The sequence below is a fragment of the Eublepharis macularius genome, chromosome 1 (assembly GCF_028583425.1).
Source record: "Eublepharis macularius isolate TG4126 chromosome 1, MPM_Emac_v1.0, whole genome shotgun sequence".
Classification (NCBI taxonomy): Eukaryota; Metazoa; Chordata; class Lepidosauria; order Squamata; family Eublepharidae; genus Eublepharis; species Eublepharis macularius.
In genome coordinates, this window is record NC_072790.1 from 153,926,946 (window position 1) to 153,945,246 (window position 18,301).

Consider the following 18,301-nt stretch of genomic DNA (forward strand, 5'->3'; position numbering starts at 1 on the left):
TAAAAAGTATCCACCTTCCCATTTTTTGAAAGATTCTTGATACGCTCAAATCAACACACATGGAAGCTGCACATCATCTTCTTTCCCACTCTGTCACCCTTCCTGGTGAATTTTAGATTTGAACCTAAGGGTAGGGATTTTTTTCCTTATAAATAATGTAAAAAACTTGGAACCAGTTTAATGGGTCCAGTGACGTGCAGTGGCTAGATTGTCAAACTGAGTGGCTTCAAATTCCTGTTTGGCCCTGAAGCTCCTTAACTGACCTTGAGCCAGTGCGGTGTTGTGACAAGAAAGGTGGACTGGGATCTGGGTGACTTAGGTTTAAGGATTGTTGGGTGGGGAAAATGAAGGAGAGGATAATGATATAAGTCACTTTAGGTCCCCATTGGGGAGGAAGGTCGAGTATAAATTAAGTAAAAAAATTTTTTTTAATCTAACCTACCTCACCAGACAGTTGTAAAAGAGAAAAGCATCAAGCACTAAACTAACTTAACGGGATATAACAATTTAAAAGGCTTAATTATTAAAATATAATAATTTGCATTTACATTACAAATTTACATACAATAGTGTATCCAGGCCGTATATAATTTTTAAGCTTGTTTACTTAGCAGTATCCCCACTGAGTTCAATAGAAATGATTTGTAAGTAAAAGCACATAGGACTGTAGTGTACTCACTGAACTTAGTGGGACATACTTTCTAGTGACCTGCATGCATTAGGGCTGTTGTCTCTTTAAAATCCCTTTTCCTGTAGGTTTGAGAGCTTTTAATATTCAAGTTTCTGGTGAAGGCTACCGAAAGAGTCAGAATGAAGAAACAGATGGACTTGGATTATAATTTGTGATGACAGGTCCCATACCTTTCTTTTGCTTTACAAAAATTAATGTAAAATATTAGAATCCCATTTTCATAAAGCAATGTGGTTATTTTTCACAAAGGATTATTATGCAGAAACCCCTATTATAAGTATAAACAAATGTACTTAACCAAATGTATGGTATGCTAAAAGTGGCATATATATTATATACGGATATTTAGAAGTAGCACAGCTTGCTTTAGATTTGCATTTTCCTAATGATGGTTTCTTTCTTTTCCCTTCCCCTTTTGTTTATGGTACCCAATGTTCTTTATTTAAAAAGGAAACAATGAGTGTGTGCTGAATTTTGATGAACTTAATCCCTTTGAGGATTACCCTTATTTGTACCTCCTCAGAATACAAATGACTTGTTTCATGTAGATCAGTATGCTGAATTGTCTGTAACATCATTAACCTTTAACCCTTTCTGCTAGGAATCTGTGAGTGTGAGAGCAAGAGAGAGTGTGTTGCTGTTGTTGTGGTGGTGGTGGTGGTGTGTGTGTATATATTACAGCATCACTTCCCTGTAGAACTTCATGCGTGAACTTAAATATGTAGCATAGAGCATGTAGAATTTGCACAACTGTGATAACATTATGCTTTAGCAAAATGTGAATTATTAAAGCAGCCTAATCATTGTGATCCAAAGCTTAAGAGCTGCTATTTTCTCCTGTGAATAATCAGGATGCAATTACTGGAAGTTCAAGTTTAACTTTTTTCTTCTTCTCCCTACTCCCCTTCACTCCAGAACCTGAACTTTTGAGATCCTGAAATGTAAGACATGTGATGACAGACTGATTTTCCCGGAGCTTACAATGCAAGAATTTCAGTCAGTGCATACAAAAGTCTCTGTAGTCAAGGAATTATTATTCACATCTATCAGAGATAGCCGGGAGTGTAGCAGGCTGAGTCTGAAAAGGCAACGGTGCCATGAGCTACCATTGGAAGGAGCTGTCTGCAGTTCTTGGTGCTCTACTGAGCATGTCCCAGAGGAGTCCTATGCTAGCAGCACATTATGCAAAAAGGCAGTTCAAGCAGCTGGGAGAGAGGCAGAGCAAGCCTTTGCTCCACTTGCATCACCGCCGCTTGAAAACAAGCCTGGATTACTCGAGAGGCTTCCATTGCCAGGCCAGCTGAATGAAGCCGAGCGGCATGGCTTGATTTCTGACGTAGCAGGATTGCTAAACAATATGGGGAACCAGGATGGAAAGCAGAAGAGGAATGCAGGTGATGTGCATGAAGGAAGTGAGGATGCTTCTGGGCCCAGGGATGCGGAGGGCACAAAGAAGGGAGCAGGAAGCAAAAAGGGACTGGGGAGGCATGGAAAAGGGAGTGAATCTGGCAAAAAGAAGGGGAAGTCAGAGACCAGAGCGTCTGTATTTTCTAATCTGAGGATCAGAAAAAATCTGTCCAAGGCTAAAGATGGAAACAGCAGCTCGAGAGAGGATGTTTTAGAAAGCCAGGCCTCGCAAACAGGAGAGCTGGACAGCGCTCATTCGATTCTCACCAAAACTCCGGATATAAGCATTTCTGCAGATGAAGGGGGGCTGTCAGACACAGATGTGGAACATTTTGAGATTACAAATGAAACGCGTCCAGCTGCTTCTGAGCCCCAGGATGGACAAAGGACCAGCTCCGGCTCGGATACGGATATATACAGTTTCCATTCAGCCACTGAACAAGAGGATTTGCTTTCTGATATCCAGCAGGCTATTAGACTGCAACTGCAGCAGCAGCAGCAGGGGGCAATTAACATTGGAACTGAGCGGCATGGCACCAAAACAATGGACCTACACATGGCTAATTCTCAAGCAACCCCCTTAGATTTTGAAAGGTTTCTTTCACTAAGCAGCGACAAAGACAGCAGTCCAGATACTGAGCAAGCTGTCTCAGCAAAATCGGAAATTACAGGATATATCCCCACTTGTGATACGGAACGGGAAGTGAAAGAAGAGGCAAATGACATGGGCTATCCCTGCAGTAGTGTATTTGAGATGGAGGAACACAGGCAATTGCCAGAGAAGCGGGAGCAATCTGATGGTGAAGTAAAAGATTTTGTCCTATTAAATGCTGCAGTGACTGAAAATGGGACACTCTTAGGCAGTTCTGTATTTAATTTTCCATCCCCAGTAGAAAAGTCAGAGACTGAAGTAATAGCTGTTGAATCTGCATGTTCAGAAACAGAGGATAATATTGCAGATGTGGGGCACGATCAGGTTGATGGAGCCAAAGAAAGGAAATCTAGTGTGTCAATAAGCAGAGAGGAACTGGAGAATGGATTTTCTACTGAGATGAAAAATGGTACTTTTTCTTCTAAGGACATCCCAAGCAGTCCTGTGCATAGTTCCAAATGTTTTAAGCCTTATCCTCTGATAAACCCATGCTATATCAAAACCACCACAAGGCAGTTGAGTTCTCCAAACCACTCACCTTCTCTATCCCCATCCCAGAGCCCACTTTTTAAAAGGAGGCGTGAGTCTTCTCACCGAAAAGAGAATGAATCAACCAAGAAGCAGAGGTCAGCCAGTTTGGCTGGTACGTTCAGCCGCTCAGCAGACTGGACAGAGGAAATTTCAGATCATAAAGGTGAAATAGCCCAGAAGTCAGGCTCAGCAGACTTCTTGGAGTACAGGCAGAGTAGAGATGGCTTTCAAGGAGAGAGAATGCCTTTGAATCACTCAAGAAAGATCTCAGGGATGATACCTTCTAGTGACGCTTTCCCCAATGTGTTCAGAGGTGAGTGATGTCAACAAACAGTTGCTGGGAGCTCAAGTATAGAAAACAGGTGTCTGTGGTAGTGGAGGTAATACATCCTCTCTGTCTTAGTTAATATCCAATTACATTCTCATTGATACTCTCAAACTCTCCAAATATTTGAATACTTATGCATGTGGGTTGTTGTGTGACTTCATTGGAAATGAATGCTTAGATAAGTTTGCAATATTTGTTTAGAATCTCATTAACTGGGGTGTATTGAAAGTTCTTAGCATGCTTCTGATTTGGAATGTGTAAAATATTCTGTTTTCAGTTAGTTGTATGTATAAAACCCAGCAAAATATATATGTGGAAGTTTTATGTACCCAGTGTGTCATAGAATAATTGTGTATACCACTTGATGTTAGAGCATTTTTTATTATCAATGGGGGAATTGTATGCAATATGCTAAGTGGCCCATAATAATTTTCATATTATAAACACTATCTCCTTCTGAAGCATAGTGAGTTGTCCACAGTGCATGTGTGAATCTGTTACTGTGAAACTGAAGCCCAGTGTTTTGTCTGTGAGAACATGGTGACTCTCAGTTGATCATTTTATATATAGTTTTTCCATTTATTTATAGCCTCCTTTCCATTGTGAAGTGTTTGTCAATTTATATTCTGTTTAATTTCCTTACCAAAATGCAACTATGTGTGGTACAGGATCAGTTATTGATGACTGGAGTGGGAGTCGAAGAATCCAGATTTCTTAGTGTAGCAATATCTGGTAGGCTAGAAATAGTCACTTTCTGGCCTACTAGAAGCCTTCTGCTATCCTGTGCTGCTCACTGCTGCTACTGTGAAACAACTTGCTTGTGGGTTGGTTGGGCTGATCATTGGACTAGGGGGGAGAGTGTGGGGGCAGCTTTTCCATAAGACCATATATTCCTCACTGCTTCAGTGGGCCACAATGCATTGGTTGAGATATTCAGGACTGTAACCCTGTCTAATTCTCACTTTTTACCCCTCTAGTATTATTTAGTTGGCAGAGACTTTTGCTGCAGTAAAAACAAGTGGTTTGAATAATGTGTTTGCTTTTCTGAGTGGTCATGAATATGATGGAGATAGATGTAGTTACTGAAGAAAACAACTTGACAAGCTGTGCACAAAACAAAGCTTTAAGCAATTTCCTAAATTCAATTCTTTTGTTAAGTTGAAACATTAACTTCAAAAAATGTTGTTAATGCCCAAAAGAAAATGGAGCCTGAGAAAACAATTTGGTTGCCTCAAGTTCACTTTGACCAAAGTTACTAATTTAGGCTGCAATTTGGGTTTTGTTGAAGGAGTCTCATGGACTTTAAAGGTATGGTGTAATGCATGGAATGTTGTACTAGGAAGACCTATGTTCAAATTCCTTCTCAGTCATAAATCCATCTGGATGGCCTTGGGCAGGTCATGATTAAACATCGGCATGAATAGCAATACGAACTAAAAAAACCCACAAACAGCCCAATCTGCTGTTCGCGAACAAGCTGTTCGTGAGGCCCCATTCTAACGAACAGGTGGTCATTGCAATCCTCATTCGTTGATGTTCATCAAGCCAGACAGTCTGGCACCTGCAATCAATTCCCTTGGCAACTTAGGCAGGCATTGTCTGAACTCTGTCTGAACTCCTGCTGTTGCCCTGGAAACCCCAATCTAAGCCCAATTTAGCTTGATAGGCAGGTCTTCCTTCCAAGTGTGGACTGGAGCTCCAAATTTGTTACAAAAGGAAAAGACCAGGGGGAAGGGGGGCTCCCAGTTCTGGCTTTCAGGGAGAGACAGCTGCTGTTAGAGAGACAGAGTGAGTGCATTGGAGCTTGAGTTTTCTTTGTGTGGTGGGATAGGGATCTACCTCTTCAGGTTCGAGGGCCACTGCCAGGCTCTGGGGCTAAGCTATTATTTATTATTGGTACCTTCCCTGCTGCCTGCTCAGGTAGGGTTTCTGGGAGTGGTGTGGTAGGGATCTACCCCTTCAAGTTCCAGGGCTGCTGCCAGGCTCTGGGGCCAAGCTATTATTTACTATTGGTACATTTCCTGATGCCTGCTCAGGTAGGGTTTCTGGAAGTGGTGCAGTAGGGAGGAGAGCCTGCTGGCCCCCACGAACAATGAACATGTTTGTGACAGGATCATGTTTGTCAGTGTTCATTGTTCATGGATGGCAACGAACAATGAACACCATGTTCATTTTTTCTGTTCGTGCCAATGTCTAGTCATGACTCCTAAGTCCAACATTCCATTTCTGTTTGTCTTCATTTTAGCACATTTTTATTAAGCCCTTCCTTCCAAAACAAAGGGTTCTGTTCTCCTTTTAAGCTTCCAAACAATGCTATGAGATAGGTTAGGCTGAAAGAGAATGATTGGCCTCAGGTCACCCAGTCAGTTTCATGGCAAACAGAAATATGATTCCTGTAGTCTGACCATTACACCACACTGCCTTCCTGGTTATTGTGAGATAAAATGAGAGAGTCCCCTGTATGCTGCCCTGAACTTCTTAGAGGAAGATTGAAATGAGATAAATTCTGATTTTCACTCTCAAAAATGGAATAGATAGCACAATATTGTAGATTCAATAGCTTATGTGCACAGATGTGCTCCCTTCAAATCACGATCAATTATTAATCTCTGGCAGGGTAATACAACAGAAGCACTGCTACAAAATCAGTTGGACGTGTTAAATTTAATTTATATTACTGTAACTTCTTAAAGTTGCGAAATAGAATCAATAAGTGGGGACCACAAAGACTGGGAGGGGCATCTCGTTTTTCCCTCCCTCTAGCATGTTCTCTTTCCCCCCCCCCCACCGGTCTTCACCTTTCCCCCTCCTTTCTGGCAACCTCTCTCCCTGTTGCATGGTTCCAATTGAGTGGGGACCAGTTGCATGGTGGAAATCCTTCAAGGACCTATGGGAGGTTCTTCACTTTTTCCTGTATCCCCTTCTCACACCAGTTCCTCTTCCCCTCCTCCTGGCAACCTCCATATCCTCACTTTTCCGTTTGTCCTTCTCTCTTTGAAACCAACTGAACGACTCATCTTTTATCTCTCCCCCACCTTTCATATATATTTATTAATTTACTTCATTTATATACTGCCTTTTCCACAATGGGGATCCAAAGCAGCTTACATCATTTGCCTCCATGTTATCCTTACAACCTTGTGTGGAAAGTTAAGCTAAGAGTGTGTGACTGAGTCGAAATCACCCAGTGAGCTTCCACAGGAGAGTGATGATTTGAACCTGGGTCTCTCGGCTCCTACTCTGAAATTCTAACCACTACACTGCACTGGCTTGGGGGGCTGCTGTTGCACAGTAGCAAGCAGCCAGGCCTGGGAGTGTCACGCAAATCATGTGATACCAGCAATTTGCCTGGTGGTTGCTTGTGAGCCTGACCTCAAAGAATCCTCTCTCAAAGGACAAACCCCCCCCCCACCCCACTGCTTTATTATTGATAAAAACCAAGCCTGGAATACTGACTAAGCTGTTATAGTTCCCTAGAAACATCCACTGAGGGCATCTGGTTAAAGTTACAGGAGCTTCTTCTATCATTTTGGGTTTTTTAAACCTTCCAAGGTGTTTTGTGTGTGTTTTTTTTAAGATTTCAGATTTTTCTGCAAACCGAGAGTATTTTTCAGGTGTGTAGGAAAATCTGTCTCGTCTATTCATAGCTCCAGTCTCTGGATTTAATTAGCCTCAGATCAAGGCCATAAGATGGATCTGGGATAATAAAACTTGAGCAATATATTTCTCAACAATCATAGCATTCAGTTAAGACTAGAATCCATATTGCAGATTTAAAATTTTAGTGTTTGTGTTTAGAATAGATCTTAATGCTGCTTATAACTCTTTTAAAAATAACCAGTGTCTTGTAGTATAAGTCTTTGCGGTCTAGAATCCAGTCTCAGTCTGCAGGCACACACACACACACACACAGGCAGAGAGTGGGGGTTGGGAATTGTGGACACTGGATTAAAATGTCCCTGAAATGCAAACAAATTCAGTGTCTTTGCAACTGCCATACAGTACTTGGGCCATGTTGTCCTTGGCAACCAGGCAATGATAACTTCCCTTTCTTAAGTTGCCTTCTTGCCTTCAGCACCTGATGCTGCAAAACTCTCTTAACCAGCATCTTTCAAAGGGAAAAGGCAGCTATTTTCCCTGGCATAGCAACTGGCCTATTGCAGCAGGAAGGAGCTACCACCAGAATATCTAGAGGGTTGGAGCGAAAGGATTGAATCATCACATGCATATGTTCCTGTACTACCTCTTTTCCCAGAACTGATCTGTGTTACCATTTTAATTGTGAATTGTTTGTTTTTATTGTAAACCAACTTGAGAACCATTATGACTGAAAATAGAGCAGCAATAATGGTAAATCACAGATCATACCTCTTGCATTTCATGGTCCTTTTACCCCATCAGTCATATTTTTTTCTCTCTACCATGTCTATACACTTTATAGGCTGAGCTTTCACTCCATGCTTCTGGTGAAGTGGGCTGTAGCTCACAAAGCTTATGCTACAGTCAGACTTCGTTTTTAAGAAGCCATTAGATCCCATGCTGTGTTTGCTGCAACCAGTTAACATAGTTGCCACTGCCAGTAATCGCACCATAAAAGAAATGTCGGTGTGCTTCAAAGCATACCTTAAACAAATTAAGCATCATGTGGGAGTACAGTCTCTCTCCACATACTACCACAAAGGAGGTTGCCTGCAGACTCTCTGGCTTGGTCATCTTTGATCAATAACTGCAGACTCTCTGGCTTGGTCACCTTTAGTCAACCACTGCAGAAGGCTAGGTGCTTCCCAATGCTTTCTACTTGTGTTGGTGTGATAGGACCATTCAGGGCCAAACTAGACATTACAGCATTCACAGATCCGACCTTTTGCCACCATTTTAGAAAAGAATTTTGCTCTTTAAAAATGCTATAAAGGGGGTGCTGAAACAGCTGGGGAGGGGCCTAGCAGCATTTTTAAATGACCAAATTCTTCTCTTAAATGATGCCAGTGGCCACGGGTCATCCCTGTGGCTGTTGTAATGTCTAGTTTGTTTCTCAATCACTCTTGATGCTGAGAGATCAGATTTACCTGACCACAGAGGAGGCTTGGTGTTGCATATGTGTGTGAGACACCTCTTTTGGCTTGATTTCTTTCATCAGAAAGCATATTAGTAAAGGAGGACAGCAAAAGGCAAAGCAGGCAGTTTTCCTCTTGCTGTGAAGTAAACTGCCTCAGATGCAATTTCTGAAGAAGTAAGCTGTGACTCATGAAAGCTCATACCCTACCACAAATTTTATTAGTCTTATGGGTGCTACTGGACTATTGCTCTTTTCTACTGCCTCAGATTCTCCTGTCATGAGAGGGTTGGGAAACACAGACACACACACACACATTCTCCCTCCCTATACAAAGAGAATAGAATAAAAATAACTAGGAGTCTTGTTCAGATTTAATCTTGCACATATCTCTGAGGTGATAGGCTTAAGGGAGAGGAACTATAATCTATAACTTATATATAGGATTTGTTAACCCCCTTTCTCACTTAAAAAGCCTTTGGTCTGCCCAACTGTCTCTCTCACAATTATGCATAGCATTTTTAAAAGCGCCTGCTGACTTTGCTAGACTTGCTATTGTTATGATAAGACCCAAGCTCCCCTCCTCAATTTTAAAAAACAATGAATGCCTCTCTTTAAGTATCTTCCTTTTCTTTCCTTAGACTTTGTTTTCCTGTTTTCCTCCAGCCGTTAACTCACTGTAATTGGGAAAGAAGCAGATTGCTTTTGCAGCAAGCGTCCTTACCCTGCAGTAAATAGTATTGCTGTTTTGCACATCTCTGTAAATCAAGTTTGAAACTTGAGACTTATTATATTGTTCAGTATATGCTTGAGTACCCTTCTCATGAGAGCTTGAGCAGTAGCAGTTTCTGAAAGCAAGCTGGTCTTCCTCTGTGTGGTTTCAGAAAAGTAAACTGTATTGTATGAAATGAAAGAACTTCCTTTTCAGTCATAGATCCAGAGGAGTTAGCCATGTTAGTCTGTAGTAGCAAAAACAAAAAGAGTCCAGTAGCACCTTTAAGACTAACCAATTTTATTATAGCATAAGCTTTCGAGAATCAAGTTCTCTTCATCAGATGCCTGATCAAAACTGGGCAGATACAGAAGAGGAGGGGGAAAGAGAGAGAAGGGGGCATAAATCACAAGAAGACAGAATGCAATTAGCATAGAGGCAATCAAAACATTCCTTTGCTTGGAAATGTAAACATCTCCTTTTGGTGTGCAGTCAGTTTGTAGCAGTGAAGGTATCCAATTCCTATGTAGTATAAGCCTTCGGTAACCACAGCTCTCCCTGCCTGTTGCATCTGACAAAGAGAACTGTGGTCCCCGAAAGCCCACACCAGGCGTCACTGGGCTCCCCCAGATCACGCCTCTGTAAAGAGAATCTGTTACCTGTGGTAATGTGATAACCATTCATAGTCTCTATTCAGTCCCAGCTTGACAGAGTCAAATTTGCATATGAATTCCAATTCAGCAGCCTCCCGTTGGATTTTGTTTTTGAAAGGTTTCTGTTGAACCACAGCGACCTTTAAGTCTTTGGTGGAATGTCCTGGTAGATTGAAGTGTTCTCCCACTGGTTTTTGGACGTTTCCATTTCTAATGTCAGATTTGTGTCCATTTATTCTTTTGCGTAGAGGTTGGCTGGTTTGTCCAATATACAGAGCAGAAGGACATTGTTGGCACATGAGGGCATATATCAGATTGGAGGATGAGCAGCTGTAAGAGCCAGAGACAGTGTAGTTGATGCCATTGGGTCCTGTAATTGTATTCCCCGGGTAGATATAGGGGCAGAGCTGGCATCTGGGTCTGTTGCAGGGCCTGGTCCCTGTGCTGGTGACTCTGCTGGCCGATTCATGATTGTAAGTGAGAAGTCGTTTAAGATTGGGGGGCTGTCTGTAGGCAAGGAAAGGTCTTCCACCCAGGGCTTCTGAGAGTGAGGTATCATTTTCCAGGATGGGTTGTAGCTCACTGATGATACGTTGGATGGGTTTGAGCTGGGAGCTATAGGTGACAACCAGTGGTGTTCTGTTATTAGTTCCTTTAGGTTTGTCCTGGAGCAGACTGTTTCTGGGTACTAGTCTGGCCCTGTTAATTTGTTCCTTCACTTCATTTGGTGGGTACTGTAGTCCCAAAAATGCTTGTTGTAAATCTCTTAAGTGTGAGTCTCGGTCGAGAGCATTGGAGCAGATACGGTTGTAACGTAAGGCTTGGCTGTAGACAATAGACCGAGTGGTATGTTTAGGGTGGAAGCTGGAGGCATGTAGATATGAGTATCAGTCTGTTGGTTTCCGGTATAAGGTGGTATTTATTCGTCCATTATGTAGTTGTACAGTGGTGTCCAGGAAGTGTACCTGTTGTGTAGAGTGGTCCAGGCTTAGGTTGATAGTAGGGTGAAAGTTATTGAAGTCCTGATGAAATCTCTCAAGGGCTTCCTTCCCATGGGTCCAAATGATGAAGATGTCATCCAGGAATCTTAAGTATAGTAGTGGTTCCAGTGTATGGGAGCTGAGGAAGCGTTGCTCTAAGTCCGCCATGAATATGTTAGCATATTGTGGTGCCATGCGTGTGCCCATGGCTGTGCCATTAACCTGTAGATATAAGTTGTCACCAAATTCGAAGTAATTGTGAGTGAGTACGAAGTGACAAAGTTCGGTGGCAAGGTTTGCTGTGGTTTTGTCCTGGATAATATTCCGTATGGCTTTTCAGTCAGTTGGGTGTGTGTATGTGGAATTAGATATATTCATAAAACATGTTCTCTATGTTTTTGAAATAGAGCCACACATTATTCTATAATGTACCCTTTTACCCCCATTTCTGCAGCCCTGGATAAACTTTTAAAAAATGGCTACCAGAACGTTGATGCTGATAGGATAAAGTCACTTAGAATCTATAGGCTACAAGAGGCAGGGAACCAGGGGGCCCAGTGGGGAAAGCCTTCATGATACACCTTAGTTACTACCTTAGCTACTGGGTAGTATTTTGGATTGGGATTTGGGAGACCCAGGTTCAAATCCCCAGTAGAGTTCCCGGGTGCCCACCAGTAGCGGTCAAACTCCTGAAGGTTTGCTCCCTTGCCCACCAATCTGCCAGTGATTGGCGGGAGGTGGCAATCCCCTGGAGTTTGCCTGCCACCAGCAGGAACCCCAGGAACATGCATGGTGCATGTGGTCCAAGGGGGTATGACAGTTTAACTCCTGGAAATGACATTGTTATGCTGGCTGCAGAAGCACTCCTGAACTTCATTTGGGCCTGAATTTGGACACAAATGGGCTGAATAGGCCCCACGTAGAGCTCAGGAATGCTCCTGTGGCAAGCATGACAACTTCACCTCCACAAATGTCAGAGAGCTCATGCACAAAGCGCACATGTGAAGGACAACACATTGCTGGCATGAGATAAGTGCCAGATCCCCCCTCCTCCAGCCAGGAGGGTATAGGGACAAGGCAACCCTAATCCCAAGTAGCCATGAAAGTTTGCTGAGTGATCTTGGACCCATCTCATAGAGTCTTTCTACACAAGACATCTTACTGAGTAGGATCAAGTAAACATTATTACACTTGGGTGGTTATTGTGAGGATAAAACAGGAGGGGAGAACATTGTTGTACACTGCTTTGGATATCCATTGGGGAGAAATAATTAATAAAATAAGCAATTAGAAGGCTTCAGACTCACCCATGTTATAACTCTAGGGCATAGGCTGCTTGCATGTCCCTCCCCTATTTGGATAGATATTCCATCAAGATATAGCTGGAGAATCCTGGCTACCTCAGAGTCTACTGCATACACTGTCTGAGGAAGCTTTCCACTCCTGGAACAGAATCTCCCAAATTGGTTTAAAACTTGCATTTTTTCTGGGGCTATGTTGGCATCTAAAAGAATCCAAGCTGGCTTCAATGGCAACTAGGGCACATTCTTGCGGTGAGGGAGTTATAACTCATGTGGTGATCAAGAACCACACAGGAGGACTAGATTCTATCTATTTTACACTTTTTCCATGTTAAGAGGTAGAAACTCTGCCACAGAAGTTATGCCTAGATCGAGCTGGTCTCTGAGATTTGTGAAAATACAGATTGGTGAATGAAAACAATGAAAAAAATCCTGAAACCTTCTTTCTGGAATTCAGGGGCAACAGAAGCCTATACCTCAGCACAAAATAAAATTACGGTTCATAAGAATGTTATTTTTGTCATAGTATAGCCAGACTTTAGGATTGTCAGTCCCCCACTGAGGGCAGGGGATCCCTCGCTCCCATCCTCCACCTCTGCCCCCGCTTACGTGGTTGGTGGGGGGGGAACATGCCTCCTGAGGTGTGCTCCTGGGCCGTACTACATGCAATTTTAAATGTGCCTACAACTCAAGTAGGTGTCTCATATATTTGATTTTTTTTCAGGAATACTTTTTATTTTATTAATAGGATTAAAAGCCCAGTAAAAAGGGCAGACAAACAGAAGAAGAAAGTAAAGAAAAAAGAATGCAGAGAGAGAAAGAAGAACAAAGATTGAAAATAATACGTTTCATTTTCCATTTTTCTCTATATCACTTAGCATATTTTAACAAACGTACTTTTAGTTTTAATATCCCCAAAATTTACCTTTTCAATACTGCCCTCCTTCTATTTATTTTTCCCAAATTTATCTTCTTAGAAAACAAAACCACAAATCATCAATTCATTTTTTCTCATCCCCCACAGAAAATCAATAAGGGGGTTGCATTTAACCGTAAAGGTAGACAATGTTTTATCTCTGATCAGGGCTGTAAGTTTAGCTATCTCTGCTAACTCCATCGTTTTCACAATCTAGTCCTCAGTTGAAGGCAATAGTGTACTTTTCTATTTTTGTGTATATAAAAGCCTAGCTGCAATGGTCATATACAGAAATAAGATATGTTTATTTTCCAACTGTTTATCCATTAGTCCCAAAGGCTTCTGGTTTAAACTGTATATTGATCTTCAACTTTTTTTGTATTATCATAAGAATTTGTGACCAAATTTTTTTTTGCTTTAGGGCAAGTCCACCTGTCAGTTCCTGGCAGGTAGATCCCTCAGTCCCTCTCCAGTGAACACACATTGGTTCCAATAGAAAAGGCTTTATTCAGGATTTTACAGTTCAGGTCTGAACTCCAACACAGAGCTTGGTAGAAGTGACTATTCAAAACAACAGGTCAATATTATACTTGAGTTTTCCTGCGTTCCAGCAACGGTTACATTTTGGTGCGCAGAGTTACACTGGTTCTGGGAGAACCCATTATAGTTATGGCTAAGCAGTGAATACACAATACTGAATTCCCAGCATCTGGGCAAAGTAACAAAGGCAAGCGTCTGAAGTCTCCAAGGTCTTTTCTAGCTCAGAGATGCATAGTTCTGTGAGATAACATGAGGCCCATCCTGGCTGGAGGAATAACAGTTATAATATGAAAAGAACATGGCTACTGAGAGAATACAGCAGGTTAGACATTAGACATTCAATACACTGTGGCACCAGTGACAGAATAAACAAGCAAACATGGCATGGATATACATAGACATGACACCACCAAAGATAATATAATGTTCTTTCATGTTATTCACATTTCCAGCATTTGTTGGACGTACTTTTACTCATTTTTGCTAATTTATCAAGAGACATATACCACCGATACATCATTTTATAGAAATTTAACTCAAAGTGAATTTGAGCCACTTTACCCACATATTTCCCCACTGGTCCATTTGTATATTATAACCCAATTTTTAACCCATTTTACCATACAATCTTTCACACATTTTTCTTCCATTTCAAATTTCAACTAAAGTTTGTAGATTTTGGAAATAATATGTTCATCACATGTATAAAACTCTTTTTCAAACTCTGTCTTTTCATAACCAACCCCCCCCCTGATTTTTAATCTGATTTAAACCTTTCTAGAAATTAGGCATAGAAAAACCATTGACATTTATAACCTTTAGCTATTAAATCTTCCCTTGTCTTCAATCAACAATCCCCTTGTGAGAATTCTTACTAAGTCTCCGTAAGTCAGCCATCCATGTTTAGTAGTCATTTCACCTCTATAAAATGCTTCCTGTGTTGAAATCATCAATGGTGTCTTAATTTCAGTTAATATTTATTCCAAATTCTCAAGATAGCTCTCCTAAGATAATGATTTTTGAAGTCTACGTTGACCTTTATCATACCACAAATAAACATGCCATCCAAATCTCAGGTTATGACCTTCCAATGTCAAGAGCCTCTCATTTCTCAGACACACCCATTACTTCATCCACACTAGACATCTGGCAGCGTAATATACCTTCGGTAAACCTAGGCCGGCTCTCTCCTTTGCATCTTGTAAAATTTTATATTCAGCTCTTGGTTTCTTTCCTTTGCCATATAAATGTTGAAATATCCATTTGCTATTGTTTAAATGATACGTCTGAAGTTAACACAGGTATTGTCTGGAAGAGGAATAAAATCCTAGGTAAAACATGTATCTTGATAACTGATATTCTCTCCAACAAAGACAATTGTACTCTATCCTATCTTGTGTGTGTGTGTTATGTGCTGTCAAGTCGCCTCTGACCTATGGTGACCAATGAATGAAAGACCTTCACCTCCTATCATTAACAGACTTGCTCAAATCCTGCAAACTGGAGGATGTGGCTTCTTTTGTTGAGTCAAACCCTCTCATTTTAGGTCTTCCTCTTTTCCTACTGCCTTTCACTTTTCCAAGCATTATTGACTTTTCCAGAGAAAGCCCTCCCAGCTGAAGTTTATATGCCTGTTTCGGGGCTTCCCCGGGCTTCAAGGAAGCTTTGATTTGGCATTTCCGAATCAGGGCCAGCATGTTGGGCCTGCTTTGGACATAGTGAATCTTTATGAAACCCAATCACACACCCCTATTCTTCACTGTTCAGCTTTCACATCCATACATAGTAATGTGGAATACTATAGTTTGGATTATCCTGATTTTAGTTCCCAGAAAGACATCTTTAAGGATCTTACCTTTCTCCCTCACAGCTACTCTTCCAAGTCTCAATCTTCTTCTGATTTCTTCATTGCAGTCTCCCTTTTGGTTGATGATTGGGCCAAGTAATAGGAAATCTTGAACAATTTCAATTCCCTCAACTTTGTGTAATTCCTCAGTAGTCATTACTTTTGTATTCTTGATGTTCAGCTGTAATCCTGCCTTGGGACTTTTTCCTTTAACCTTCATCAGTAATTGTTTCAAGTCTTCACTATTTTCTGCTAGTAACGTGGTGTTATCTGCATATCTCAAATTGTTAAAGTTCCTTCCACCAATTTTCACTCCACCTTCTTCTAGATCTAATCCAGCTTTCCTTATGATATTCTCTGCATAGAAGTTGAACAGGTAGGGAGATAATATGCATCCTTGTTTGATACCCTTGCCAACTGGAAACCATTCTGTTTCCTCATATTCTGCCCTGACAGTAGCCTCTTGTCAGAGTACAGGTTGCGCATCAAAACAATCAGATGTTGTCACCCCCATTTCTTTTAAGACTCTCCATAACTTTTCATGATCACCACAGTCAAAAGCTTTACTGAAATCTATAAAACACAGGCTGATATTGTTCTGAAATTTCCTGGTTTGTTCCATTAGCCATCATAAGTTTGCAATATGATCTCTACTGCCTCTTCCTTTTCTGAATCCAGTTTGAACATCTGGCATTTCTCGTTCCATATATGGTAAGAGTCTTTGTTGTAGAATTTTGAGCATCACTTTGCTTGCATGGGAAATTAACGCAATAGTCTGATAGTTGCTGCACTCTTTGGCATCCTCTTTTTTCGGAATTGATATGTTGACTGAGCATTTCCAGTCTGTGGACCATTGTTTTATTTTCCATATTTGTTGACAGATAGTTGTTAAGATTCTACTGGACTCCATTTCTGTAGCTTGAAGTAGCTCTATTGGTGTTCCATCTACTCCAGGTGCTTTATTTCTCTCAGTTGCTTTGGGTGCAGCCTTTACTTCACTTTCTAGGATTTCTGGTTCTTCGTAAAAGGATTTTTTGATGAAAGTATCTGTCATACTTCCATGTCTTTTGTATAGTTCTTCAGTGTATTGCCCCACCCCCCAGTTGGAATAAAGAGGCAGACACAAGGCTTGGGTAATAAAGGGCCACTTTTTCTTTTGGCAACAACATGAACTGCAACAACTAAAACCCTGGCAAGGGCCTAACCAGCAGTACAGGTCAAGCCCTGGGGTCACTACTCCTGGACCCCGCCTTGACCTGTCTGGGTGAGACCCGCTGCCCTGGATGCAAGTAATTCAAATGCATGGCTGGGATCTGGCCAGCCTGGCAGATGGTTTCCTACTTAAAGCTCCAAGTACCCCCGCCGTGGAGCATGAAGGAAGGACTTGTACAGGGAATCCCACCAGGCAGCCTGCCCTCTCAAGTGGCTGCCATAAAGCATGCCAGCTGATCCTGACAGGCCCCTAATATCCCCACCAATGGGGATGTGCCAAGGGTACTCACCGTCCTGCTAACATCCCCCCATCGAAATCCTGCCAGAGTTGGCCTATACAGCACCACCGTAGCCAATAGCCACAGCTCCAGCAAGCAGTACAAAGTAGGCCAAAAACTTCCTTCCCAGGTCCAATCAGGGAAAAAAGAAAAAAAATTCCTACCTGGCCCCCAAAAGGCAACTGGTCAAAACCTGCACTGCCACTTGGCGGGCGGGTGGGCTGAGCACAAGGCGGCAAGTGCTGATACGGGGAAATGGCTGTCCTGTTAAGGCCCTTAGCCCTGCCCCCTTTCTATGTGACCTTGAGAGGCCGGGGGGAATGCTGCCACTTCACCGCAGCAGCAAATGCGGCCCCCGGCCTCAAGCCCTTGGGTGCCGGCCGGGTGGGGGCCAAATTGTTTCCATCTTTCCTTTATTTTGTCTTGATCAGATACTGTATTTCCATGTTGATCTTTCAGCATCCCAAGCTGTGGCTTGAATTTCCCTTTGATTTCTTGGATCTTTTGGAACAGATCTCTTGTTCTTACTTTTTATTGTTGTCTTCCATTTCTTTGCATTGGTTATTATAATAGATTTCTTTGTCTTTGAGCGCAAGTTGCTGAAAAGCTGCATTTAGAATTTTGACCCTGTTTCTGTCACCTTTTGCTTTTGCTTATCGTTTGTCTTAGCAATTTTAAGAGTTTCCTCAGTCATTCATTTAGGCTTCATCTTTCTTTTGGCTACAAGAATATTCTTTACACATTCATCTTTGATAATATCTCTAGTTTCAGCCCATATTTCTTCTGGCTCATATCAATTAAACTTAGTATTGCATCCCATCTTAACATATTGTATCCCATCTTTACATGTCTTTTTAAATTTCTTTCCATGTCTTAACATAATTATTTTGAAATAGCATATAGTTCATCCCCATCAGCATGATATCTGAATGTTTTACCTATTTTTCAACCTTAAAACCTTTTATTTTCATCAATTCTTCCTTGTTTTTAGTATCCATATTTTTTGTTTACATTTTTGTTTTCTGTTCATTTATTTTGAAACCTGCCAGTGTACCAAACTTTGTCAACTTCTCCATCAATATTTCTATTTCCTCTAATGCGTCTTCCAGAATTAAAATTAAATACTCCGTGAAGGCTCTTAATTTCTATGACTCTTTTTAATTTTTACATGTCTAATCCTTTCCTTCTGTGTCCTGTCTAA

General features: G+C 41.5%; 1 protein-coding gene across 1 annotated transcript in view; it reads left to right on the forward strand.

Moving 5' to 3' along the window:
* The first annotated feature begins 2,048 nt into the window (after window positions 1-2,048).
* FMN2 (formin 2) overlaps window positions 2,049-18,301 on the forward strand; it is a 354,893-nt gene continuing 338,640 nt past the window's right edge. The window contains exon 1 of the mRNA XM_054972122.1: window positions 2,049-3,594. Within this exon, the coding sequence (XP_054828097.1) occupies window positions 2,049-3,594 (1,546 nt within the window). The remainder of the gene's footprint in view (window positions 3,595-18,301) is intronic.